Source organism: Hemicordylus capensis, chromosome 1 (assembly GCF_027244095.1).
Source record: "Hemicordylus capensis ecotype Gifberg chromosome 1, rHemCap1.1.pri, whole genome shotgun sequence".
NCBI lineage: Eukaryota > Metazoa > Chordata > Lepidosauria > Squamata > Cordylidae > Hemicordylus > Hemicordylus capensis.
Window position 1 is genome coordinate 404,303,634 of NC_069657.1, and position 26,520 is coordinate 404,330,153.

The 26,520-nt window shown below is 44.7% G+C and overlaps 1 protein-coding gene across 3 annotated transcripts in view; it reads left to right on the plus strand.

The window, feature by feature from the left end:
- Positions 1 to 9,755: 9,755 nt before the first annotated feature.
- PLB1 (phospholipase B1) overlaps positions 9,756 to 26,520 on the plus strand; it is a 158,223-nt gene continuing 141,458 nt past the window's right edge. For 2 of the 3 annotated variants that reach the window (XM_053306290.1, XM_053306307.1), the window contains exons 1-3: positions 9,975 to 10,107; positions 10,873 to 10,977; positions 17,985 to 18,080. In XM_053306290.1, the coding sequence (XP_053162265.1) occupies positions 10,963 to 10,977; positions 17,985 to 18,080 (111 nt within the window). In that variant the 5' untranslated portion in view covers positions 9,975 to 10,107; positions 10,873 to 10,962. Of the gene's footprint in view, positions 9,821 to 9,974; positions 10,108 to 10,872; positions 10,978 to 17,984; positions 18,081 to 26,520 lie in introns of those variants that run through there. The other variant, XM_053306297.1, reaches the window with a different exon arrangement.

The window sequence follows — 26,520 nt, forward strand, 5'->3', positions numbered from 1 at the left end:
TTTACATCAGAATGTCCCCAGTTCAAATCTTTCCTCTGCCATTAATTCATTAGGTGGCCTTAGATAAGTTCCTCAACTTCCCATCTGCAATATGGGGTTAATAATACTTGCTTATCTTGTTGTAAGGATTACAAGAAAATAATATATATGAAATGCTTTACATGACTTAAAACACTACCCACACAGTTGCACAGCACTAACTTCCATTGGAAGCAATGGAAGTTGCACTGCACAAATGTGCAGATGCAGTTTTAAGCTTTTGCACAACTTTGCCCTGTTGCATAACACCGTTGGGGCTGCCTTTCATGTTCTACAGTAGTCATAGGAACATAGGAAGCTGCCATATACTGAGTCAGACCATTGGTCTATCTAGCTCAGTATTGTCTACATGGACTGGCAGCAGCTTCTCCAACGTTGCAGGCAGGAATCTCTCTCAGCACTATCTTGGAGATGCCAAGGAGGGAACTTGGAACCTTCTGCACTTCCCAGAGCAGCTCCATCCCCTGAGGGAAATACCTTACAGTGCTCACACTTCTAGTCTCCCATTCATATGCAACCAGGGCGGACCCTGCTTAGCTAAGAGGACACGTCTTTCAGCTTCATCCAATGCTCAGGAGGCAGATTTGTGTAAATAAACCAAATAGACACCAAGTCAGCAGTGGCACTCCTTTCAAGGGAAACCAGAATCCAAGACATATTGCAAGCCCCTGGAACTTCCTGCTTTATTTCTCTCTCTCTCCCATGCACCATTTTTCAATGCATGTTTATAGGTGAGGCTGAAGTTCTAATTCATACTAGCTGGGCCGGGCACAGAACATCTGCGCTTCCATTGGCCGCTTCTCCCCCACCTGCTTCTTCTCCCTGCACCACCTCCCACCCACCCACCAGTTCCCGCCATCCGGCCACCCACCCACTGGCGGGAGCAGCCCGCTTTTTCTCCCCCTCCCCTTTCCGGCTGGCTGGCCGGCTGGCCAGAAAGCCAGCCCGCCACATCCTCCCACCCACCCGTCAATTCCCGGCGGCTGGGCTGGCCCGCTGCTGCCTGCTTTCGGCAGCCAGCCCACCGTGGTCTCCTTCTCCCAGCAGTGAGGCCCAGCCCACCACCGCCTCCTGCTCTTGGCGGCCGTACCCGGCTGGTCCACCATCACCTCCTTCTCCCAGCAGCTGGCCCAGCCTGGTCCACTGCCTCCTGCTTCTCTCGGTGGCCGGCCCAGCCTGGCCAGCCGCTGCCGCCGCCATTGTCTCCTCATCCCCGTCTCTATCTCCCAGGCAGCTGCTCTCGCGAGAGCTGCCACGCTTGGGATTAACGACAGGGATGCCTAGGAGAAATAAATATATAGATTAGTGTCTGTGAGAGGATGAATGTGCAGATGTTATTAAAAAAAAATTAATCTGGATTTTTTTAAAAGCAACAATGCATCCTAATCCACTCTGTAACTTCCCCCCACTTTTTCACCAGGAGACTTCTGCCTTTGACAGCACAAAAGATATTGAAGAAGTCTTGGACTTTTTATATGAAGAAGTAAGAACTTGGATCTGTCAGCTTTAAACCCCTTGCCATACTTGATTCAAACTTATTAACTGGTTGCCTTATTTGTTCATATTGATATGCAGCTGCAGTGCTTGTGGGGGGGGGCAGGGTGTGTCTCTGTGTGTAGAGAAGTGAAGAAAAGGGACTGGAATCATTGAAAGTATGACATTATCAGCTGTTGTCCAGAACTGCCCCAACAGGAGGATCAGATGGACTGTTCTGGGGATTAGATTGAGTGGGAAGACCCTCGGATGTGGGCCCCAGATGACCCTGAGCCACTGGGACCTCCCATGCAAAGATAACCAGGGGAACCCAAGCCAGCACCTCCTCCTCAACCCGAGGAAACAGTTGTGCCTTTGTTCTTTGACTTGGAGGAGGGCCCTGAGGTTCTGCTAATTTTAGTAGAAAGCCCCTGCATTGTCAGAGCCAGCACCTAAGAAATCAAGCAAGGCATTTAAGATACAGGGTCTTCCTTAGGGAAGGGGTGGAGCCAATTCCCTCTGTCTGGGCAGCAGCCATAACAACCAACAGTCCACTTCAAGAAGTCACTCGAGCAATGTTCTGTTAGTGTTGCATTACCCAGCAGCTGTGACCCTGCCTGGCTCTGTCCAAGGTGCTGACTTCGTGCATTCGGAGCTGTGCAAGGTCCATGGTGCCCCAGCATCTCTTCCTTGGTGGAGACTCTGGCTTATTCCAAATTAAAGGTAAAGTGTGTTGTCAAGTCAGTTTTGACTCCTGGCACCCACAGAGCCCTGTGGTTTTCTTTGGTAGAATACAGGAGAGGTTTAGCATTGCCTCCTCCTGCACAGTACGAGATGATGCCTTTCAGCATCTTCCTATATCGCTACTGCCTGATATAGTAGCTGCGGGGCTTCAAACTGGCAACTTTCTGCTTGCTAGTCAAGCATTTCCCCGCTGCACCACTTTAGGATAGCTATATTTCTTCACCATTCAGTGCAGTACTCCACAGGAATTCATGACCAGTATGTCCATTTTTTTTTTGCCTATATCCATGAAACTCCCCTTGAAGCTTGTCTATTAAACCTGCATGGACATTTCACACACTTACAAACACACACTGCCCCACACACACTGCCCCGGGGCCCATTATGCATGAACTGATGGTATTTCCTTGGTTCTCGATCGCACTGTTTTAAGAATACAAACAGACTATATCCCTCCGCTTATTAGTGACTAAAAGGGCCCTTACTGCAAAGCTAAGTATTGTACCACTTCAATTTCATTTTCCTCAGGTGAAGTAGAAATTCTAAGCTTGTTAAAACATTAAATAATTTGGATGCCAGATCTTAAAGCCTTCTTGCAATTGTGCTCAGGTTTTATAACATCAGCATCCTAGTAATCTTGAAGAGGAGGGAGTCATTATGGGGTGGCAGTAATAAATCAGTGGTGGAACTGCTTTAAAGATGACAACTGACATCCTGTCTATATATGCACCCACACTTCAAGTACTTGTGGGAATGAAGTGAGAACCCGTCCATTTCTTCATTGCATTTTGAATTATGAGCACAATTGTGCACTAGAATGCTAATATTTTGGGATACTCTTCTGGTCTCCAGAAGCACCCTGTGGAAGCAATAACATGTCACTGCATTAAGGGATGTGTTTCTACTTCTTCATAGTGCTTCTGGAGTGCAGGAGAGCACCCCAAAATATTAGCTCTCTTGCACAATTGTGCTTATAATTCAGAACACAATAGAGCAGTGTAAAGGCTTTCAATGCATCCCTGCAGCTGCTTGAAGTGTGGACAGGATGTCAGCCCAGGAATAGCACTCCTGGTTCAATAGGATCTCATGTTAAGTCTTCAGGAGTGGCTGGTATGGGTGGGGCAAGTGGGGGGTCAGTAAATGAGCCACAGGTGTGGCTCATTTCAACTCTCCTCTCACCACCCCAGCCACCTTGCTGTTTCTCATTTTTCCCACTGCCACATTAACCTTAGGCATGTGGGTTGATTATTCTCCCAATTCCCTAATTAGGTGAATATCCCACTCGCGTGCCTAGGGTTAACGCAACAATAGGTGAAATGAGGAGTAGCAAGGTGGCCGGGGGGGTGGAGAAAGGAGCGCAGGAACAAGGTGCACTTGCAGCCCTTGCCCCGCCCATACTGGTCACTCCTGTTAGTCCTGCTTCATATCAAGATTGTTGGATTAGATGGACTTTGGTCTGATCCAGTGAGGCAGTTATGTTCTAAGAAGCTCAGTGACCTTGTAAGCAATAGCTTTACTGTTATCTCAGAGATGCAGAAGTGCTTAGAGATTATTGGAAGTATACATCATCTCCTACCGGCAATGGAAATGGCAATGGTAAACCCCTGCTGTGTTCGACTCGACACCGACTCAACGGCACACTTTACTTTACAATGATTTGAGAATGCCCTGAGATGGGGTACAAGGTTGTAAAATTAAAACAGTTGGGGATGCCAATGGCTTATCAAGTTAGGAAAGCATGGAAATTAAAATTATAGAATCCTTGTGACTTGTGTTGCTAATCTAGTACTTCTATCATTGCAGGTTCCCAAAGTTTTTGTAAACCTGGTAGATTCTGCTCTACTCACCATCTTATCTCTTCCAGGCAGGGATCCAAACTCTGGCAGGTAAACTACATGTTCATGACTGACATGATGAGGAAAATTAGTCAAAGTCATCCCATTGAAATTAGAAAGTCAAGTTAGGCATTGCCTAATTTGTCCTTTTAATTTCAATGGGAGTCCTTTGAGTAATTTTCCTCATTATGTCAGCCCTTGCAACTATTTAAAAGTTGGAAGTTCCTTCTTGTGTGTGCTAGGCATGTATTGCTCATTTTGCTTCAGTGACATTATGTGACAAGAGTACAGAAACATGTACTGTATCTACTGTGTAACACATCTCTAATTTTGATTATGAAAACCATGGCGGTGTGTGTGTGTGTGTGTGTGTGTGTGTGTGTGTGTGTGTGTGTGTGTGTGTGTCCAAAAGCCCAACATAAGGAAAACCTTTATTAGGATTTAACTAAAAATATCACAAAGTAGGAACAAGTATTTGCATTCTCCAAAACACTTCTTAATCCTGGATTTAAGCACAACAAAGGTAAGGGGAGGAAAAAAGGGCATGATGGGAAAACCTCACGGTCTGTAGTTTGTAACAGTAGAGTGCAGGAGGTACCCCCATTCATTTTCCATCCATTTTGTTTCTTTGTCCCAACAGTCCTCAGTGCAAACTGATATTTGTCCTGCACCAAGCAGTGGCTGATCAAATGAAAATCTGCATAAAACCTCCTGTGCTCCTCTTATTAAGGCTGTTAAAAATACAGACCTTGCAGTGTTTGCATCGTATCCAAATATGTCTTGCCCTTCCTTCGTTTTGCTCTGCAAGCATCCTGAAGAAGAGTTTTGGAATAATGAGTTTGCTCGTTGTGATGTTTTGGTCCCAATGCCCCACCTTGGCGATTGGATTGAGAACATTTCCATGTTGACCTATTAATCTTCCAAAAGCTCAAAAAGATCATGACTTCTGAAGTAAGCTGTCCTTTGTACTAATAATGAAGATCACCTGTTGTAAATCTTCCCCTTGTATTCAGACCTAGCTGATTTTGCAAATCAGCTTTCAACATACATGGTATATTGAATCATTTTTAAGGGCAGACGTGTTTCATGGAATCTAGGGAAGGCACCACAGAGCCAGCGTGGTGTAGTGGTTAGAGTGCTGGACTAGGACCGGGGAGACCCGAGTTCAAATCCCCATTCAGCCATGATACTTGCTGGGTGACTCTGGGCCAGTCACTTCTCTCTCAGCCTAACCTACTTCACAGGGTTGTTGTGAGGAAAAACCTAAGTATGTAGTACACCGCTCTGGGCTCCTTGGAGGAAGAGTGGGATATAAAATGTAAATAATAATAAAGTTTCCTGTTTCCATAGACATGGAGCAGACTAAAAACAAAAAGCACAAGTTTCTAACATGTATGAGAATTAATTGAAAGTTGTTCCTCTACATGTTTTGTCAGACCTCATGTTCATGAAGGATTTATGGCATTATTTGACTACATGTTGAGGTCATCTGGAGAGGTCCGTCTCCAGTTACCACTGGTATGTCTAATGGCGACTCAGAACTGGGCCTTGTCTGTAGCTGCTCCTGGCCAATGGAATACACTCCTGGCAGATATCTGCAGTTTAGGCTTGCTGTTGGCCTCTAAGAGAGCCCTAAAGACTTACTTGTTTGGCCTGACCTTCCAAAGTTCTAAATTTTTTTGAAGTATTTTAATTGGTTTTAAATTGTGTTAAAATTGTTTTTATATTGTTTTAAGTAGTATGTTTTAAATGATGTTTGTTTTTTATGTTTTTTAAACTAGTTGTGCACCACCTAGAGCCTCTGGATGGGGTGGTTTATAAATGTAATAATTAAATAAATAAAATTTGTTTATTGCTTTCCTTTTGGCATTTTCTAGGGATATTCCTCCCAAACCATGCATTTGTTTCAGTGACTGTTCAAGATTAGAAGACATCATATGGAGCTGGTCCTATCAAGTGAGCATCGTGTTGGGTTTAGTAAAGGGGCGTACAAACAAGTACACAAAATATATTTGTGTACTTTTGTCCAGAAATTAATTTGACACAAAAAGTAGTATTTAATGTCTCTATCACATTTTCTTACATTTATTACACTCATTAAGGATGTGCTCGAAATGCAATTTGGTGTCCAAATCATATTTCGAGCACATCCCTAGCACTCATCCTCCAAGGAGTTGAAGTGCCATGCATGAGGAAAAGTAAAAAGGAAAGATTATGCAGTTGAGTCAGTGTCGACTCCTGGTGACCACAGAGCCATGAGGTTTTCTTGGTAGAACACAGGAGTGGTTCACCATTGCCTTCTCCCATGCAGTATGAGATGATGCCTTTCAGCACCTTCCTATATAGCTGCTGCCCTATATAGGTGTTCTCCATATTCTGGGAAACACACCAGCGGGGATTCAAACCAATCCCCTTGGTTAAAACTATGGGTCTATTGACAGGGGGAGCAGATCCACAAGTAACTAATAATATTTTTTAATTTTAATGTAATCATGTGCTAAAAGTTCGACCTTGGCCCCTGAACACCAAGTTGTGGATGGTTCCGGTCCACCAGGGCATTAGAGTTGTTCAGCCCTGCATCTCTGTCTGTATTATGTTGTCCACCAAGAACTGTCCCTGAGCAGCACTAAGTTTTTCATTTAGATTGGTCCAGTAGGTACTCAGTAGATTGGGAAGAAAGATTTAAGTCATACCCTCTGTAAAATGGGTATAGCACTATTTATTCTGCTGGAATGTGAGTGAGGGATTCGAACCAACAGCCTCCTGCTCCCTGGGCAGGTTGCTTTCCTGCTGCACCATTAGGTGGCTCCATGCATGAGAGGTACCCCATTTTATCCCCACAACAACCTTGAGGGTTGTTTTTTTTTTTAAAGTTGGCACAGTACTATACTGCCTTTATTTGCATTCACTGTCATAGAATCATGTAAGGTAAGTCACCCTTATATATGTCTGATGTGGATAGCACATTGCAGCTGGGAAAGGGTGACTGTCATACATGACTTTCCCTGCTTGAGTCTTCCCAGTGTTATTTATGGATGCCTGGGGGCACTGTTCAAGTTAGTGGTTTTTGGACCTGTTGGGCTCTTCTAGTTCTTACTGCTGATGTGTGGAGTTTTATTCCAGACATGTTATGTAGCAATAAAACCGTGTTGTATTTAAGAGGCTTGCTTAATCCTCCTGCTTCGCAACACAACATCCACATGCAAGGATCGCATCCCAGCAGAATCCCTCACTCACATTCCAGCAGAATAAATAGTGTTATACCCATTTTACAGAGGGGATGACTTGAATCTTTCTTCCCAATCTACTGGGTACCTACTGGACCAATCCAACTGAAAAACTCTCCTGCAATTTCAGTTCTTTAAGTCCTGCTCAAGGACAGTTCATGGTGGACAACATAATACAGACAGTAATGAAGGGCTGAACAACTCAAATGCCCTGGTGGACCAGAGCCATCCACAACATGGTGTGCAGGGGCCGAGGTCAAACTTTTAGCACATGATGCTAAAAGATCTCTCCCAGTGGTTTCATCTACATGAAACCGCTGGGAGAGATCATCAGAAGATTTGGTGCTGGGTGCTATCAGTATGCTGATGACACCCAAATCTATTTCTTCATGTCAGCATCATCGGGAGAGGGCATAAACTCCCTAAATGCCTGTCTGGAGGCGGTAATGGGCTAGATGAGGGATAACAAACTGAGACTGAATCCAGATAAGACGGAGGTACTCATTGTGCGGGGTCGAAACTTGAGAGACGATCTTGATCTGCCTGTTCTGGATGGGGTCACACTTCCCCAGAAGGAACAGGTATGCAGTCTAGGGGTGGTTCTGGATCCCTGGTGTCCCAGGTTGAGGCAGTGGCCAGAGGTGCCTTCTATCAGCTTCGGCTGATACGCCAGCTACGCCAGCTGCGCCCGTTTCTTGAGATAGATGACCTCAAAACAGTGGTACATCTGCTGGTAACCTCCAGACTGGATTACTGCAATGCGCTATGTGGGGCTGCCCTTGTACGTAGTCCAGAAACTACAGTTGGTTGAGAATGCAGCAGCCAGGCTCGTCTCTGGGTCATCTAGGAGAGACCATATTACTCCAGTATTGAAGGAGTTACACTGGCTGCCGATATGTTTCCGGGCAAAATACAAGGTGGTGGTCATAACCTATAAAGCCCTAAACAGTTTGGGCCCTGGGTATTTAAGAGAACATCTTCTTCGTCATGAACCCCACCGCCCATTGAGATAATCAGGAGAGGTCCATCTGCTTTTGCCACCGGCTTGTCTGGCAGCTACTCAGGGATGGGCCTTTTCCGTTGCTGCCCTGAGGCTTTGGAATGCGCTCCCTAGTGAAATAAGAGCCTCCCCATCTCTGACAATTTTAAAAAAGTCTTTAAAGACACATCTGTTCACCCAGGCTTTTAACTGATATTGTTTTTATTGTTTTAATGTTGTTTTTAGAATATTGTTTTAAAATGTTTAAATTGCTGTGTTTTAAATTTTTCTTTTTGTTTTTAACTAATGTTTTACCTTTGTTTTTGTCTGGTTGTGAACCGCCCAGAGAAGTGGGTTTTGGGCAGTATAGAAATGTTCTAGGAACATATTAAAATTAAAAAATATTATTAGTTACTTGTGGATCTACTCCCTCGTCAATGGACCCATAGTTTTAATCAAGGATAGTGGCCAGGGAAAAGGACCCATCCCTGCTCCATCAGTGGGGCCCCTAGAGTGCATGCCAGCCCCAAACAAATGCCAAGTCCTCTCCTCACCCTAAGTTGTTGTTGCTTTCAGGCTGCCATGCTAGGCTTGCTTACATGGGAGTAAGCCTCACTGGGCACACTATGGAGGGTATTTCTGAGAAAGCATGCACAGGATGGCGCTATAAGGCAGTTTCCAGCTCCTGTGTTGCTGCAGGATACCGGGGGGCCAGTAAAATAGTCCCTGTGGGCCAAACCTGGCCCCTGGGCCTTATGTTGTGCAGACCTACAGTAATGGCTTTGCCAGACCTTTGTCCTTGCCCAAAGAAGACTCTTTATTCATGTGATACCTGAACACATGGAGCTTCCCTATAATGAGTCAAAGCAGGGTTTCTTAACCTAAGGCCCCCAGATGTTTTTGGACTACAACTCCCATCATCCTCAGCCACAAAGGCCATGTCTGGGGGTGATGGGAGTTGTAGTCCAACAACATCTGGGGGCCCAAGGTTAAGGAACCCTGAGTCATAGCATTAGTTCATCTACTTTTGTACTGTCGACATTGACTGGCAGTGGCTCCCCTGTCAAGGGATCTAGGGATCTTTCTCAGGCCTACTTAGAGACACCAGGAATTGAACCTGGGGCCTTCTGCATGCAAGGCATGCACTCTGCCACTGAGCTATGGCCCCTTTTCTGAGGCCTAGAAACTTGCTATATATTTGAAACGGAAAGCTGAGACACCCAAACCCTGTCCTCAAGTTCCCAAATCATGTTCCGGACATCTCAAAGTCTCCTCTGATGGGAGAGTTGAGGATTTTTGCCACCTTGGCTATAACTAATGAAAGCTCATTCAGTGTAATGTCTGTTCTGCTAGAGCAGGGATTCTCAAACTTGGGTCCTCAGGTGTTATTGGACTTCAACTCCCATAATCCCCAGCCTCAGTGGCCTTTGGTTGGGGATTATGGGAGTTGAAGTCCAATAACACCTGAGGACCCAAGTTTGAGAATCACTGTGCTAGAGCATCCTATATAATAAAACCCTAAGGTACCTGCGTCCGTGTCTCTTGTGGGTGTTCTGCACATGAGTGGCGCGTTGGAGGGGGTGGGGGTGCCCCGTCATGTGAGGCAGGCAGGGGTGCCGACTTGCCTCCCCCTCCACATGACAGGGGCTGGCCAATAGGAGAAGGAAGCGGGCCAATGGGGTCCTGGCCGCCTCAGCTTGGCAGGAGGAAGGATCATTGCCGGGAGCAACCTGTGGCCACGGGGACCAGCGAGTAGAGGAGAGCGGAGTCAGGGAGACCAGGGAGGGCGGAGGCTACACCTGCAGCGAGGGTGAGCGTTTCAGCGGCGGGGCTTAGAGCCCCTTGGTAAAACTTTCCGTCTCCCTTCTCTTTGGACGTGGCCTAGCCGCGAATGGTCCCCCTCCCACCTTACGCAATTCTTACACTTCGGCCATGAGTGCTGGGTGGAGTCAACCCCCCCCCGCTCGCGGCCTAGCTGGCCGCGTGCACCTGGCCCCTTGTGGCCTTCTAGAACCGCCCTCTAGCTGAGGCCGCGGGGCACGCTGCGCGTGCCGCATATGGCCAAGGGGCACAAGGAGGTCCACGTCCCTTGCCCTTGAAGAAAGACTGTTCTTGCAAACATTTCTACACAACTCTTCTAGCGCCCGTTAATGTAACGGGCTTAATGTCTACTAGTGTCAGATAATTTAAGAGGCGGTGAAGAAACCGGTCCATAATATCGTTAGCTAACTAGAATGGCCTTGCATCTGATATTTCTTCAAAGTATTGGAGGGCAGCAGTTTACATCCTTGAGTGTACAATCCAATTATCTGACTAGGCCTCTTCTCTTTCTAAGAAAATGACTGTGTTCAGTTCATCTCTATGCCACAGGGCAATTTCTGATGGTTGCATAAGATGTTTTTCTGTGAAATTGCTTCTTTTGTGTTTTGACTGTATAATTTGATTGTTCTGGTTTATGAGCTATGGAGATGGATCTGAAATTAATTTAAGCCATGGACAAATCTGTTCATTGTACTGTGTTCTCTGCGGTTATGGAACAGAGTTCATCCAGTTAACTGATTGCTGTTTTGTATAGGATGCTTTGGAAAAGCTGCTGACATCTAGAAAGTATAACCTGAAGGGTGATTTCACTGTGGTTCTCCAGACTTCTATCCAAGAACTAAATATGCCTCCTTCAACAGTAAGTGAACTATAACTAGTTTGCTTTTTCTGGGTCACTGTGCTTGATGGTTTAAGGGGAAAAAATATCTCCACCTAAGAAAAGGGATCAAATCACATCAGGTAGTCAAGTCAAATTGGGCTGTAGTACCTGGATCAGATAGGGAATTGGCTTCCATTGTTGGAGGTGATTCAGGCCTGTGTGTAGACCTTACCTTCTCCATGTGAAAAAGGGAATGTGGAAAAACATAGCACGACCTTCAGGACCAGCTGCTTGGATCTTGCCAGTTCCTAAATAATATCATTGGCTTTTAGTCTGTTTCCAGGCACAATTCTAACCTATCTAAAGGTATCTAAAGACTACCTTCCCAACATTAACCTGCCCAAAAGTTAAGGTCATCTTCTGAGGCCTTTCTCAGTGTGGTGCCTCCTTCTGAGGCAAGGCAAGTGACAAACAGGAAGGCCCTCTCCATGGTTATTATTAAGAGTATTTGTGCAATGCCCTCCCCTGGGAAACTCATCTAGAGCCAAATCTTTTAAATCTTGACAGAGATCTTTTTATTTGCCCAGGCCTTTCACAATATATTTTAGATCTGTTCTAAAGTTGCTAATGTATTTCCCCCCTACTCTGCTCTTTTTGGTTATATTTTGTATTTTTTTCCTATTGTTTTCTCTTCTTGATGGTTTAATGGTTGATTATGAAACTGAATATACGGTATCAAATGTTAATTTTAGACATTTGCTACATTATTCATTTAAAACATTCAATACCTAAATAAATATTTCCCCTTGTGAATCTTGTTGGAATTGCAATAGCAATTGGATTATTTCTAGTCAGAAAGTAAAGGGCTAACTCCTGAAAGAAAGTGGATATGTAATTGTTCCCGGGAAAGCACACAGGAATGATTACATCCCTTCAGAACTATTAAAGACTCATATAGACTGGTGGGCCCCAGCATTGGCTCTTTTGTTTATTTATATAGATCAAACTGCACAATTCCCTCGGGATTGGGGCTCAGCCATGGTGGTCCTGATCTATACAAGAGGCAATATGGAGGATTCCTTTAACTACAGGCCAATTAGCCTTTTGAATATAATAGGTAAATTGTACGCCAAACATCTGTGTGTAAAACTATGCTCTTGGATGGAGCAGGAACATATAATCCACAACGAGCAAGCAGGGTTTAGACTTAATAGATCTGTTATGGACCATTGCTTAATTTTACAACTTGTGGACAAACAAGTTAGGGTCTACAAAAGACCCTTGTTTGCCGCTTTTGAGGACCTTAAAATGGCCTTTGATTCAATTTCAAGGAGTTTACTATGGACCAAATTGGCTAGTACATCTATAGACCAAAGGCTTTTATTACTGCTCATTAAGCTCCATGAGAACTCCTCTTTAAGAGTACACTTAGACACTGCTGGTAATTTTACCAATTCGATTCCAACTGAGAAAGGTGTGCGGCAAGGGTTTGTGTTGGCCCCTTATTAATTTAATTTTTACATCAACGATTTGATTAAACGGCTGCAAAATGTTGATGTCCACGCACCTAAATTAGCCAATAAAAAGATCCCGATCCTGATGTATGCGGATGACACGGTTATTTTATCCCAAACCTGGGTTGGGCTCAAAAGAGCTCTAGGTGTTCCAACGTCATATTGCCAAGAGGAACATTTAAAGATCATCTATAACAAATTTAAAATTATGTGCTTTAAAAATAAAGCAAGGAAATTTATATGGACCTTGGATGGTCATAAATTAGAACAGGTCAATCAAATAAAACATCTTGGGGTGGTTTTTCAGCAAAATGCTGGGAAAGCGGCATACATGAGAATGGTAGCTGATTCAGCAAAATGTAGTGTGGTGGCAATTAACAGATTTTCCAGAATGCAGGGAGCAGATTTTATTCCTGCGGCTTTAAAACTATATTCAGCAAAGGTTATCCCTCAGCTTTTATATGGGATCCAACTGGGACCTTATGTGAATTTTGATACGCTAGAAAGAATTCAATCAGGTTTTTTGAGAGCTATCTTCGGTGCTATGAGATGTACCTCAAATGTTATTTTATGTATGGATGCTGGCCTCATAAAGATCAAATCTCATGCCTGGCTTTTAATTATTTATTTTTGGTTGAGAGTCCACCTATGTTCGGAGGGCCTAATTCCTCAGTTTCTATCGATAAATCCACAACCGCAAGGGTGCACTGTAGTTAGCAAAAACCTTGCTGCTCTAGGAATAGACCCTGAACAGCTGCTGGAGCTAGACTTGGTAAATGCTAAAAGAATAGTGAAACAGCGTTTGACAGATATTGAATTACAAAATAACTGGGCTTCTTTAACAGAATTCTATAAAGGAGTAAGAAATAGCTGGGATCTTTCACCAGCAAATTATTTGTCACATATTACACTCAGCAAATTCCGGTGGGCATTTACAAGGGCCAGAACAATTCTTTTCCTTCTGCACTATTAGCCAGGAGATACAGTGGTATTCCCCTGGAAGAATGCTACTGTAGATGTGGCAGTGGGAAAATAGAATCAATCGAGCACATTCTATTATCCAGTAAAATACATAGACAATCGAGGAAGCACTTAATTTTACCTTTGGTCTGTAAACAGACGGATCAATCTGCTGAACAACTTGTTAAATTTTTACTTTCTGATGAGGATGTTTCAATTTTTAACTCCGTAGCTAAATTTTGCTATATTGCTTTTAAGATGTATAATGAGAATCTATAGAGTTTCTTAGAAATTTGTTTTGCCTTTTGCATGTATGGACCGTTTGGTCTGGGACTGTAAATAAAACTTGACTTGACTTGGATATGTTAATCAATTCCTGTATCCCAGCCATCCAGCATGATTAGGTTTTATTAAGATTTTCTTATTTTATGTCAGCTTAAAGTAAATATTAGTTTCAGTTATGACTTATGACTCGGCGTGGATGCTTTAGAACCATCTTTGCTAAGACATGTGTAGCGAATAGTGGATTTAAGCCCAGCCTTTGTCTCAAGGCAAGCCCACATGGAAGAAAGAAAAATGCTGATTCATTCCATCCATGTTTGATCAACAAAGGCTGTTCCTTTAAGACTTAATTGTTTCTTGGTAATCACTGCCATCAAGCCCACTTTTTAACAGATTTTAATCCCCCCCTGGTATGGGCGAAATTTCAGGGAAACTCTCCTTCATTTACCAATGGAAAAATATAGAAAACCTTCTACTTGCAGTCTACACGTGAAGAGCAAACTTGGTAGTGTGAGTTGCTGAGCAATCAACATTGAGGCATGTTTGCACCAGAGTAAAAACCCCTCTCCTGAGTTAAAAATCCACTCAGACAGGTAAAATTCAAAGAACAAAAGGAGAAATAAAACTTTATTCAAAATACTACAGACTGATTCAGTCTGAGGCTTTCTCAGCTTTTAGTTACAGGTAACAGAAACACTCAGTACTTGCAAGAATACTTTCAAAGAGCACTCCAGCTGGTATTTGGAATGACAGACTTTACAAATTGTCGTTACCCAATTGCAAAGATAATTCCTCTTAGTTATGTTACAGATTAAAACATTATAGACCAATTGTAAGGATTTGCAAAAGCACAAAATCAAAAGAAATCTAATGCAGGCTACCTAACACACAGTTCCCTGGCTAAATCTTTCCCCGAAGCCAAAGCCCTTGGCGTCCTTTCCCCTTGAATTCACCCCAAACTCAAGGAGATAATTCAAGTTTCCTACAAACCTGTCTCTCAAGGATCTGCAGATGTCCTTCACTGGGAGAAGTCTCCAGGCTGGCTGTTAGCCATGAGGCTGCCAGACTTCATGGCTGGTGCTCATGAAGCCTGCTCCCCATCTTTTCTCATCACCCTCCTGGTGCCTTCTGAGAACAAAGACCCCCTTCACTTCTTGCCGCCAGCCCCTCTAGGTCCCAATCACTGTGTGCTGAGTGGCTGATCCTCAGAGGGGGTCACTGCCTGTCAGTCAGGACAGGGTTCACTTCTGGTTCACTCTTTACAGGAAAGGAAAGGCTGTTACTGCCTGATTGTTACAACATGTGCCATTTTAAACATTAAAAAAAAGAAATATAACTTTTAAAGGTGTTGCAATGAATACCACTAACATTTGGGTTGCATTATGTCAAATGTTTTTGTGTGCTTAGTGAATAATCATGGCTCAGAACTGATTCTGGTTTTAGACATGTAAAAATGTCAAAGTTGGCCATGTGATTATTTAATAAACAGGTGTCAAGTTTCTATTTTCAACTTCTCTGTAGGGTTACCAATAAATGAGCAACTAGTGGTAAAATTATTTTTTATTAACCAATAAACGATACTGGTAGAGAATGCTGCTGCCAGATTTCTGACAGAGGCCAGTTATTAGCAGCGTGTGATTCTATCCTCTTCCAGAGCAAGCTGGGGTCTCCATGGGGCAGGGATCCAGGAGGGACACAGACCTCAGACAGCTCCAAGGGGGAAAGGATCAGGACCGCAGCGAACTCCGAGCAGAAACATACAAGAGCTGCATGTTGCTCTAGCACAGGGGTTACCAACCTGTGCTACCAGTGGCAGAGAAGCCAGTGGCGGCTTGAGTCCAGCCCGCCCCTGCGGGCCTCCTAGCCCCACCCCCTGCATCTGACAGCAGACGCAGGAGGTGTAGCTTTGCTTGCAAACGAGGCTGCGCGGCCCCATTTGCAGGCCAAATCCTCTGCCAGCGTCGCATTCGCAGTGCGGCCGGAGCAGCTCTCCCTGCCGCGTTTAGCTCGCAAACGCAGCAGCGTGGCCCCATTTGCAAGCACAATCCCCGGCCAATGCCGCATTTGCAGCACAGCCAGGAGTGATTCTCCCTGCCTTTTAGGCAGGGAGAGCCACTTTGGCTGTGCTGCAAACACAGCGCTGGCAAGGGATTTTGCAGGAACACAGCGCTGGCCACACGGCCCAGTTTGCAAGCAAAGCTATGCCTCCTGCATCTGACATCAGATGCAGGGGGTGTGGCTGGGGCACCAAGCGCGGCCCCTGATTGGCAGTATCCTGAGTTTTTTGAAGCCATTCGCTCAATGGTGGCCCTGCCTCTGTGTGGTACTCCAGATGTTGCTGAACTAGAACTCCTATCTATCACCCCCAGCTACAATTTATTTATTCATTTAAACAATGAGAGCCAGCATGGTGTAGTGGCTAGAGTGCTGGACTAGGACCAGGGAGACGCGAGTTCAAATCCCCATTCAGCCATGATACTAGCTGGGTGACTCGGGGCCAGTCACTTCTCTCAGCCTAACCTTCTTCACAGGGTTTTTGTGAGGAGAAACTTCAGTATGTAGTACACAGCTCAGGGCTCCTTGGAGGAAGAGCGGGATATAAAATGCAAAAAAATAAAATGTAAAATAAAAATAAAGTTCAGCAACATCTGGAGTACCACAGGTTGGGAACTCTTGCCCTTGCAGCTCCTTGGAGCAGACTGCTGGTTTCTATGGCTGGGGTCCACGGAGATGAATGGATGGCAGCATGACATTTTAAAATAAGAAATGAGCACCTATCATTCAGTAGTAGACGTCATCGTCGTAGTAATCTCTATTACAGCCACAGACCAGAGAAATCAGAATAAAACTGCTGATAAGTCATGAAGAGCAATCAGCTCTTGCCGAGTTCTACAAGCAGACAAGCACAATTTGGCAGCGTTTAAAGACATTACACCATTTCTATCTGAGAGTAAATGCTTTTACTCAGGCTTTTCACTGAAATTAATTTTAAACTGTTTAATTGTTTTTATCAGATGGAATTGTTTTAACTTTTTATTCTGTGAAACGGTTTTGTTTTTACTCTGTTTTATATTTGTTGTGTTTAAATGGTGCACACCGGCTAGAGATACACATACCATGCGGTATATAAATACATATTGAAGATATGGCCTGGAAAGTTAGTTAATAAGGGTGATATATACTGGGCACAAATATTTCCATAGAAGTCACTATATAGTACAACATGAGCCATTGTTTCAATGGCACACATGCCACATGGGCAAAGGCAATCTGCATAAGGAATATTCTGAAATTTTACTTCCCAAACAACCACGGGTAAAATATTAAAATGAGCTAATGTTAAAGCCCTTCAATATTTCAGCACCATGGTTTGGCTGAAATATCTGGCTGGCCTAAGGCTAAAAGATTGGTTACCCCAAAAGACATCTCTAGGGACTGCTCTGCCTTTCTAGGTCTACAATTCGTTGTCTGAGTGCTATTTTGGCCCATTTAAAACCCAATACTAGTAAAGCCTGCCTGGTGCCATCGAGTCAGTGTCGACTCCTGGAGTGATCACAGAACCCTGTGGTTGTCTTTGGTAGAATACAGGAGGGGTTTACCATTGCCATCTCCCACACAGTATGAGATGATGCCTTTCAGCTCCTTCCTGTATCGCTGCTGCCCGATATAGGTGTTTCCCATATTCTGGGAAACATACCACCAGGGATTCGAATCAGCAACCTTTGGCTCCCTAGGCAAGTTACTTCCCCGCTGTGCCATCATCATAATCATCATCATCATCATTATTATTATTACATTTATATCCTGATCTTCCTCCATGGAGCCCCGAGCGGTGTACTACATACTTAAGTTTCTCTTTCACAACAACCCTGTGAAGTAGGCTAGGCTGAGAGAGAAGTGACTGGCCCAGAGTCACCCAGCAAGTCTTATGGCTGAATGGGGATTTGAAATCAGGTCTCTCTGGCCCTAGTCCAGCACTCTAACCACTACACCACGCTGGCTCTCATTAGGTGGCTACTAGTAAAGCATCCAATGTAAATCCATAGGAATGCAATTTCTTTTGGAGAGATATTTTCCAACTTGTGTCAAAATTATCAATTAACCAGTGGTTCTAATCCTAGAGGGGGGGTGGGGTCAGCTTTGACTAGTAATAAAAAATGCTTATCCACGTCTCCACCTTGACTATACCTGCTTCCTTACAAAGAACTGCATTGGGCGCACAATGATCCACCTGAAAAGTATTATTTCTCAAATTCAGTAGTATTCTACTAAAAATTCTATCTCTTGCAGGGCAGGCATGCTAATGCCAACTCTACAAAAGGGACACCAATGGAAATACCAGGGAAGGAATATGCTGCTCTAGGAGTAGGACTCTGGAACAACATGGTAAGATCCACTAAAATTACTGACTGACATCCTGCCTAAGCATGCATGTGTATGCCAGGAACTAGTGCATCCACTGTGGAGAACTTCCTGAGCTCCACAGCACTATCACACAAGGGGGGAGGAATTTTGCCAATCTTTCCTGCTCCTGGAAGTACCCTCCATCACTAGAAAATATGTCCCTGAGGGTCACTCAGCCCTCAGGGACATATCTTTGGGTGGTGCTGGGTACTTCTGGGGGAAGGAGAGATTGTTGAAAATCAACACTACCCCTTGCGGGATAGGCATTGCAGAGCACAGGAAGTTCACCACAGTTGTGGTGCTTTTTCCTGGCACACAGTGCATGCTTAGTCAGAATGTCAGCCATTGTGATTACTGAGCAGATTACATAACACAAACACACAGCCTTGCTATGCCTGGGCACTGTGGAGAGAGCATTCTCTCTTTAGTATTATCATTAAGATACTGAGGCAACAATGAGAAGAGGAGATTAGCAGCTTCCTCCTTCGGCTAGGCATGAGACTATTCACTGTATAAAGCTATGTGGTTCATTGTCATCAGGGTTCACTGTTTTCAAAGATATGCTTTCCCCAGAAAGCATATCTGCTTTATCTGCTCAGCATATTTATTTAAAACAGGTGTCCCCAGTCCAAATCCAGTGCTCAATCTGCAATACTGCATTGGCCGTTGGCAATAATATAGGCCACCCATAGACAAAAGTGTTCAGACTGTTCCTCCCCTCTCACTGTTCACATTGCTTAAGCTCCTACCCTGCACTGGCACAGAATAATGGACCAGCCAAAATGAATAGGGGCAGGAGCCTGGCTGCATGGGAAATAGCCCTGCCCCAGTGGAAAACTCTCTTTGCCCCTTATTTTTTTTTAAAAAGGAATGTGGCAGATGTGGACATGAGCATGTGTTGCAAAGAGGAAAAGAACATAACAGTTTTTAGCCTACTTTCCAGTAGGCTTATGAGATCACCTGACATTCCATGTGTGTGTGTGTTTGTGAACCAGTTAGAATTTGAACCTGTTTGCACATCCCTACCGAGAGCTGGGCAGATGGTACCAGGAACTGCTGAGTCACTCACCCCTGGCCCCAGTCCTGCACTCACTCCCCATTGATGTTCCACAAAAGCAGCAGGCCACAGCCCAACAGGGGAAGCAAGGAGCAGGCAGGTAACAGCAGAAGGAGCCAATAGCACGCACGCACATGCACACACACACACACACACAAACACACACACAGTGTCTCACCCTGGGCAGCACTGAATGTACAACTGCAGCACAGTTGTAGTGAGTGACACACAGAGACACCTCAGTGGTGTCATTTGTAATGATGTCATCCACCCCAATCCAAGATGGTGGATGCATGAACATTTGAGGTTCAAGAGATCTAACTTGTGGACCTTGATCTGAACCAAATTTAGTCCAGTTGTAGAGACAGTGAAAGGAAAGTAGGCAGATTAGTTCTTACTAGAACAACTTGTTATAATAGGAAATTGCTGGTGATATTACAGGCAGCACCAGTTAAAACACAGAAATGTATTATAATTCCAATTTGCAGATATGAGCCTTTCATTTTAATGCTGTTCACATCTCCAGTGGTAGGACAAGAGTTAACACTTGAATCAAGGTTGCAACCTTGGATGAAAAGAGTTGCATTCAGTTATCTTGATCTTTCTCTCTTTTATCCGCAAGCACTCATAATAAGGATTGTTAAAGTTCTTGTCTCCACTCTCCTTTTATAGCAGGTCAGATGCCCTGATAAGATACACAGCTGTTACACTCCTGTGTTGTTTGGTTTACATTCACTTTCTTAATCAGGAGGGGGACTGAGTGCACGTGCGCTTGAATTCTAATTTAAAATGTGATATACACTTTTGTTGACATGATGAGCAAGTTGTTGAATTTCTTTTTTGGCCTTGAAGCTTGAACTATGAATTGGTTAAACAGAACGTCTTGGATTACTCAGTTTTTTTTAAAAAAGAAAGCACACATGTTCCTTCTTTTCAATGTTGCAGTGCACCCTTTCAGTGGCTGACATGATAAGGAAAATTACTCCAAGTAGCCCCACTGAAATTAAAAGATAAGTTAAGCAATGTCTAATTTGTCCTTTTAATTTCAGTGGGGCTATTTTGAGTAATTAACCACATGTCAGCCTCTAATTCTTTAAAAAAAAATCTTAGAAGAATGAATACAGATAACCACTTACCAAGTGGTAATTTGCCACAGTGTTCATGTTATCATTTAGTAATCCAGCTATCTGTATTTTCCTGTTGAGGAAGAGAATTATACCATTCCCCTTCCTCCCCAGACTTCTGATCAAGTGTGGATGTGTGGTAAAATTCTTTCAGTGTTTGGAAGAATATTACGATTGGCTAGTCTAACATGGTTACATGCACACCACGATAGGTTACCATTTGGAAACCATGTTCCCATTTCTTTCTCTCAATCCACTCTCTGTCTTCCTTTCCTTTCCTTTTGTCCCCCTTGGAAGTTTTTGCATGATGCAAAACTCTGAGGCTCTTCACACGATTTGTATGAAGAGCCTCTAGGGGGTTTGCGGGGAGAGCGGGCTTAGCTCGCTCTCCCCGCAGACGACCAGCCAGTCTGCTCTGGGTGGCCGCAGTGACCGCTCACACAACTGCCGGCTCTGTCACGGAGCTGGCTGGGGCTGGGGAGTTGGTCTGTGCAGAATGGACTGTGCAGCCCCTGGAAGCTCCAGTATGCTCTGCGTGAGTGCGCATGGCATAGGAACATAGGAACCTAGGAAACTGCCATATACTGAGTCAGACCATTGGTCTATCTAGCTCAGTATCATCTTCACAGACTGGCAGCGGCTTCTCCAAGGTTGCAGGCAGGAATCTCTCTCAGCCCTATCTTGGAGAAGCCAGGGAGGGAACTTGAAACCTTCTGCTCTTCCCAGAGCGGCTTCATCCCCTGAGGGGAATATCTTGCAGTGCTCGCACATCAAGTCTCCCATTCATATGCAGCCAGGGCAGACCCTGCTTAGCTATGGGGACAAGTCATGCATGAGAGACCCTCAGCTGGGAGGCTGCTTTTAAGCCTCCCGGCTGGGGGCCTACTCATGAGTAGCCATGGCACGGAGCTGTGCCATGGCTACTCACAATTTTAAAAACTGGGTTTGCAGAGTGCTCGCTCCGGAAACCCGGTTTAAGGGGAGGGGTAGTTTGGCGGGAGCTACCTGAGAGCCCGGTGGCTCCCACGATCAGACAAAATCGGGCTAGGCTCCCCTAGCCCGATTTCGCCTGATCGTGGGAATAGCCCCTTTGTGTTGCTCAAAAGCTCAATAGCAACAGCAGCTCATACAAAAGTGATATATAATCAAAGTTTAATTATTCTGTGCTTGATGGCTGGATGTGTAAAGATTCCACTAAGGCATTAGGCCTGTTCACACAATCATCAAAATTAGGTTGGGAGGCATTCTATCCTGGCTTGCATGATTGTGTGAACTCACAAAAATCTCTCCAACCCAAGTGGCTCAAAGTGGACTACTCCAGATTTTGTACCCTGCTCTTAACCAAGGTAGGAGGAGAGGAGAGCTCTCCTACCTTGCTTTTCTGGTCATGTAGATCCACTTACCTCTCCTATCTAGCCATAAGGTCTAGAAACAATAGAGAGCTGTAGCTTACAGGGTCTGCCATCTATGGATGTGCCACTCTGCAAAGAACACTCTATGATCCTGTCACTTCAACTTCAGCAGGGCTGGGTCTACCTCCTGCTTCTTCGTGACCAATCAGAGGTCAGCTGATGACATCACAAGGCTTTCCAGTCTACTGGCAGCACAAAGCATGCTCTGAAGGCCTGCTAGGACTTTGAAGGACTTTCCATGCTTGCAGCTCCCAATTTCAGCAATGGATGCCTCATTTGACTTACTTGTGTATTTCTGGGTTTGCTGATCCAGCACACAAACAGAGGTTCTGACTGTGTGTTGCTACTGTGGTAGGAGCTCTCTAAGCCTCCAACCCACCCCCAAATAGTTGTGTGAACAGGCCTACAATGTTTAAGGTGCTGTCGTGTGGGGAGATAGGAAAGTCCATTCTATCAATGAGGTTTGAACATAAGAACATAAGAACAGCCCTGCTGGATCTGGCCCAAGGCCCATCTAGTCCAGCATCCTGTTTCGCATAGTGGCCCACCAGATGCCACTGGAAGCAACAGACAGGAGTTGAGGGTGTGCCCTCTCACCTGCCATTACTCCCCTGCAACTGGTACTCAGAGGCACCCCACCCTTGATGCTGGAGGTGGCCCACAGCCCTCCGACTAATAGCCATTGATAGACCTCTCCTCCATGAAGTCAACCAAACCCCTCTTAAAGCCATCCAGGTTGTTGGCTGTCACAGAGGCGTAACTAGGGAAAACGGCGCCCGGGGCAAGCACTGAAATGGCACCCCCCACGCCCCCCAACATACTACATTATACTTAGGTTTTTCCTCACAAGCGCCCGCCGCCAAGCAAAGCAATGGGGGGGGGGCGTGAGCAGCGCGGAACGGACCGCTCGTGGGGGAGGGGGCGCCGACGCGCTCCCTTGACTGCTGCAGCGCTGCTGCACTGAGCAGGAAACATTTGTATTAACAAAAATTTTTTAAAAAAAATTTAAAAAATTTTTGTCATGGCGGCGCCCCCCACATGACCAGAAAAGATGGCGCCCGGGGCACGTGCCCCCCCTGCCCCCCCTATAGTTACGCCTCTGGGCTGTCACCACCTCCTATGGCAGAGAGTTCAACAAGTGGATCACGCGTTGTGTGAAAAAGTACTTCTGTTTGTTGGTCCTAGACCTCCTGGCAATCAATTTCATGGAGTGACCCCTGGTTCTAGTGTTGTGTGAGAGGGAAAAGAATCTCTCTCTCTCTACTTTCTCCACACCATGCATGATTTTATAGACCTCTATCATGTCTCCCCGCAGTCGTCTTTTTTCTAAACTAAAAAGCCCCAGGTGTTGTAGTCTCGCCTCATAAGAAAGGTGCTCTAGGCCCCTGATCATCTTGGTTGCCCTCTTCTGTACCTTCTCCAGTTCAACAATGTCATTTTTAAGATGTGGTGACCAGAATTGTACGCAGTACTCCAAGTGTGGTCACACCATAGTTTTGTATAAGGGCATTATAATGTTAGCCATTTTATTTTCAATCTTGATTCATTAACCTATGAACATGGACAACTGAAGCTGTTGTAGTCAAAGAATAACGACACACATATATAAGCTGACTCTGGACTTTTCCAGATCTAACACTAGCTTTCCTGGGATTTGCTAGCTTTTCTTGATCTATGTTATTTACTTGTTTCTCTGAGCTGAACAGATTGTCTTATTTTTCATGCCTTTCACCTGTGGACATATTTGGGAAGAGGACTATGTTTGAAATACCTTGGGGGGAAACAGGCTCTGCTACCTAGGAGAGAGATGTTTTGTGTGTGTGTGCGTGCGGGGGTGGGGGGGAGTGGTTTGTCTGTTTTTGCCAGGATGTCTGTTATAGAATTTTAGTGTTCATATTTTTAAAGAGTAGGAGAGAACTAAGGAGCTGTGCTGCTCCACTTCCAACAACCTAGTTTCTTCAGGTTCCAGAAGGAATTGTCTGAGGCTTGCATTAAGTTGTTTCCCTTGGGTACATTTCCTCATCTCTAATCTCTATTTGATGATTGGCTGCAATCCATGCAAGGTCAGATGACATGCAAGATACTGCCAGAATTTAAAAAGCACAAGGTGAGTTTATCTGATCAGCATCTCTGACAAGGAGACTCTATTACTCTCATCAGTACAGCACAGCACAGCAGAAAATCACTAGTGAGTACAAAACAATCCAAGTTCATCACAATGAGAACTAGTATACAATATAGGGCAGAAGCACTAAATATGGTAACTTATGGCAATAAATGCCTTTCAGTCATAAAGAACTGGTTTTATGTGTCCATGTTGTATTCAAGGTGTTTTAAAGGTCCCCTTAGTCAATTTGCCGTGTAAATGGTCTGTGCTGATGATTCACAGCTTTGTCTTGGCATTTTCTTTCTCTCTCTCTCTTAAGGGACTGTCACTACAGTGCATGCATAGCGATGCCCTGTCATAGTTTGTTTGTCTAGATCACCTGTCTAAGTGATAGAGGATTTTACTACAAAATATTCAGATGTGTGGGAGAATGTATGGGGAAATGTTTAGTAAAAAGAGCAATCAAAATGCAAACCTTCAAGATGCAAACTGGAGCCATAGCTCAATGCAGAGCATCTACTTTGCATGCACAAAGTCCCAGGTTCAATCCCTGAGTAGGGGTGAGAATGACTCCAGCCTGAAAACTTGGAAAGCTGCTGCCAGTCAGTGTAGACAATACTGAGATAGATGGACTAATGGTCTGACTCAGTAGAAGATAGCTTCCTATGTTCCTGTGTTTTCTCTCTCAGTATCATATAGCCAAAATCTTTCTTACATACACACAGCTGTATCCCAATATTTTACATAAAGCAATTTCTACCAGTGTTATATATTAACTGAATAACAGTTAAAATTGTCCTGGAGTTAGACTGATGTGGGCCATTGTTCCAGATCAGCCGCCATCTTTAATGGAGGATATACTTGGCCTGAAGTTGGCCCTGAAACAGCCTTTGCAGCCCTATATGGGCTAAGTCATTGTGATCTATAAGAGAAGGAGAGACTGTTGTACACAGCCTTGAGAAAATTAAATTTCTGCTTTATCACTGGCTACATGGATGGCCTGGGCAGGTGAACGTGTTCCCTCAACCTCAGTTTCTAAATTATGGGATTTATAGGCATCCTCCTCCCAGGTTATGACAAGAACTATAAAGGATGCTGAACATACACGGGGTTGTATAAATAATGACAAATAACAACCAAGGGCCAGCCTTGCTGTTTGAAAGCTTCCAGTATACTGTCTTCATGGCAGATGAATTGGCAGGCAGTAAATGCCATTTTCGTGGATAATTCCAGTCTGTTTCATCACCAGTCTGGATCAAGAGGATCACTACCATTGACTTATTAAAACTTGGCACATGGCTGCAGAGAATGGACTCAGCCACTTAGTTGTAAACTGTGCCTATTAGCACAACATTGCCTGGATATTTAATATAGACTGATTGATTTCAGCAAAACACTTGCAACTATATCTCTGGAAGTACAGCAAAGAGCTACGCACCTTCTTTTGTTTATTAAAACGTTTAGGCAAAGTTTTCGGATAGCAAAGCTGTATGCCTGAGCTTTCTGTCTTTAGAGGGGAGAGAGAGAGAGAGAGAGAGATTACATGGCTAATGCAGTCTGCGGTAGAGCAGAAGGGTGGAGCAATCGGCCCTGATAATATCAGTCTACCAATCAGAAGCCAGAGAAAACAGAGAGACAAGAAGAGGGAAAATAAAGAGGAAGACCCTTCCTCACTCCTAATGCCCCTAGTGGCCACTAGGATAAAAAGTGCTAATGGTCAATGCTGCTGGAATTTCATCTCCAACAGGTTTACGCCTAACGGTGGCCCCTAAGATTCCACTGGCTGGAGGCCTTACACACTGGGCTTTTACCCCGAATCTCCTTCAGAAGAGAATGTGTGCATTCACACACCAGCCAAACTTACCTCGAAGTCCCTTCGAGATTTTTGGACCCACTCCACACACAAAGCGGGCTTTGTGATGCGAATTCTAGCTTATCTCGATGTATGTCTGGATTTTAAAAATGCTGGTTTTAAGCTACATTTTTTTGAAAATGTTGGAGCAAATGGGAGAGATAATGACATAGAATCATTAGCATGATAAGAGGCATGCTCTCTTCAGAAATGCAGATCTATCTCTGCAGGAGTTCGCTCCCCCCCCCTCCACAATTGGCTAGAAGGAAAACACGGAGCATGCCATATGGACTTATTTCAAAACAAAATCCGAGAGCAGAGGGGAGGGGCTGCTTCCCTTAATGCCGTGAGTGTACTTCGAAGTGGCTTTGCTCAATGTTTACCCCAAAGCCTGAAGCCAAGTGCAAATAACTCCCTGCTGGTTCCCCACAAAGGAGCACTCCTGGTGCAAGCTGCTACTTCCAGGCTAGCCATGCCATCTGGACCTGGAAATGTGAGCTCATCCTGCAGCACTTCTCTCCAGCAACTTGACATCTGTAACCAACTTCAACTCTAGGTTACTACAGATGCCTGTTCCACAATCTACGCACACTGAAAACAAAACTTCTACGAAATTCCTGTTCTGAGGAATCTGGAGAAGCTAAGCAGAGAAATTGAACAGGGAGGTTTGTGGTCCAAGGCAGCTGGCTTCATGTGGTAGAGGTGGCTCTGGGGCCGCAAGAAAGCGGGCGGGAAGAGCACACCGTCCTCCTGCATACTGTAAGATGCAGGGCAGCGGGAAGTAAAATGGAGAGGAGAGCTGGTCTTGTGGTAGCAAACATGACTTGTCCCCTTAGCTAAGCAAGGTCCACCCTGGTTGCATATGAATGG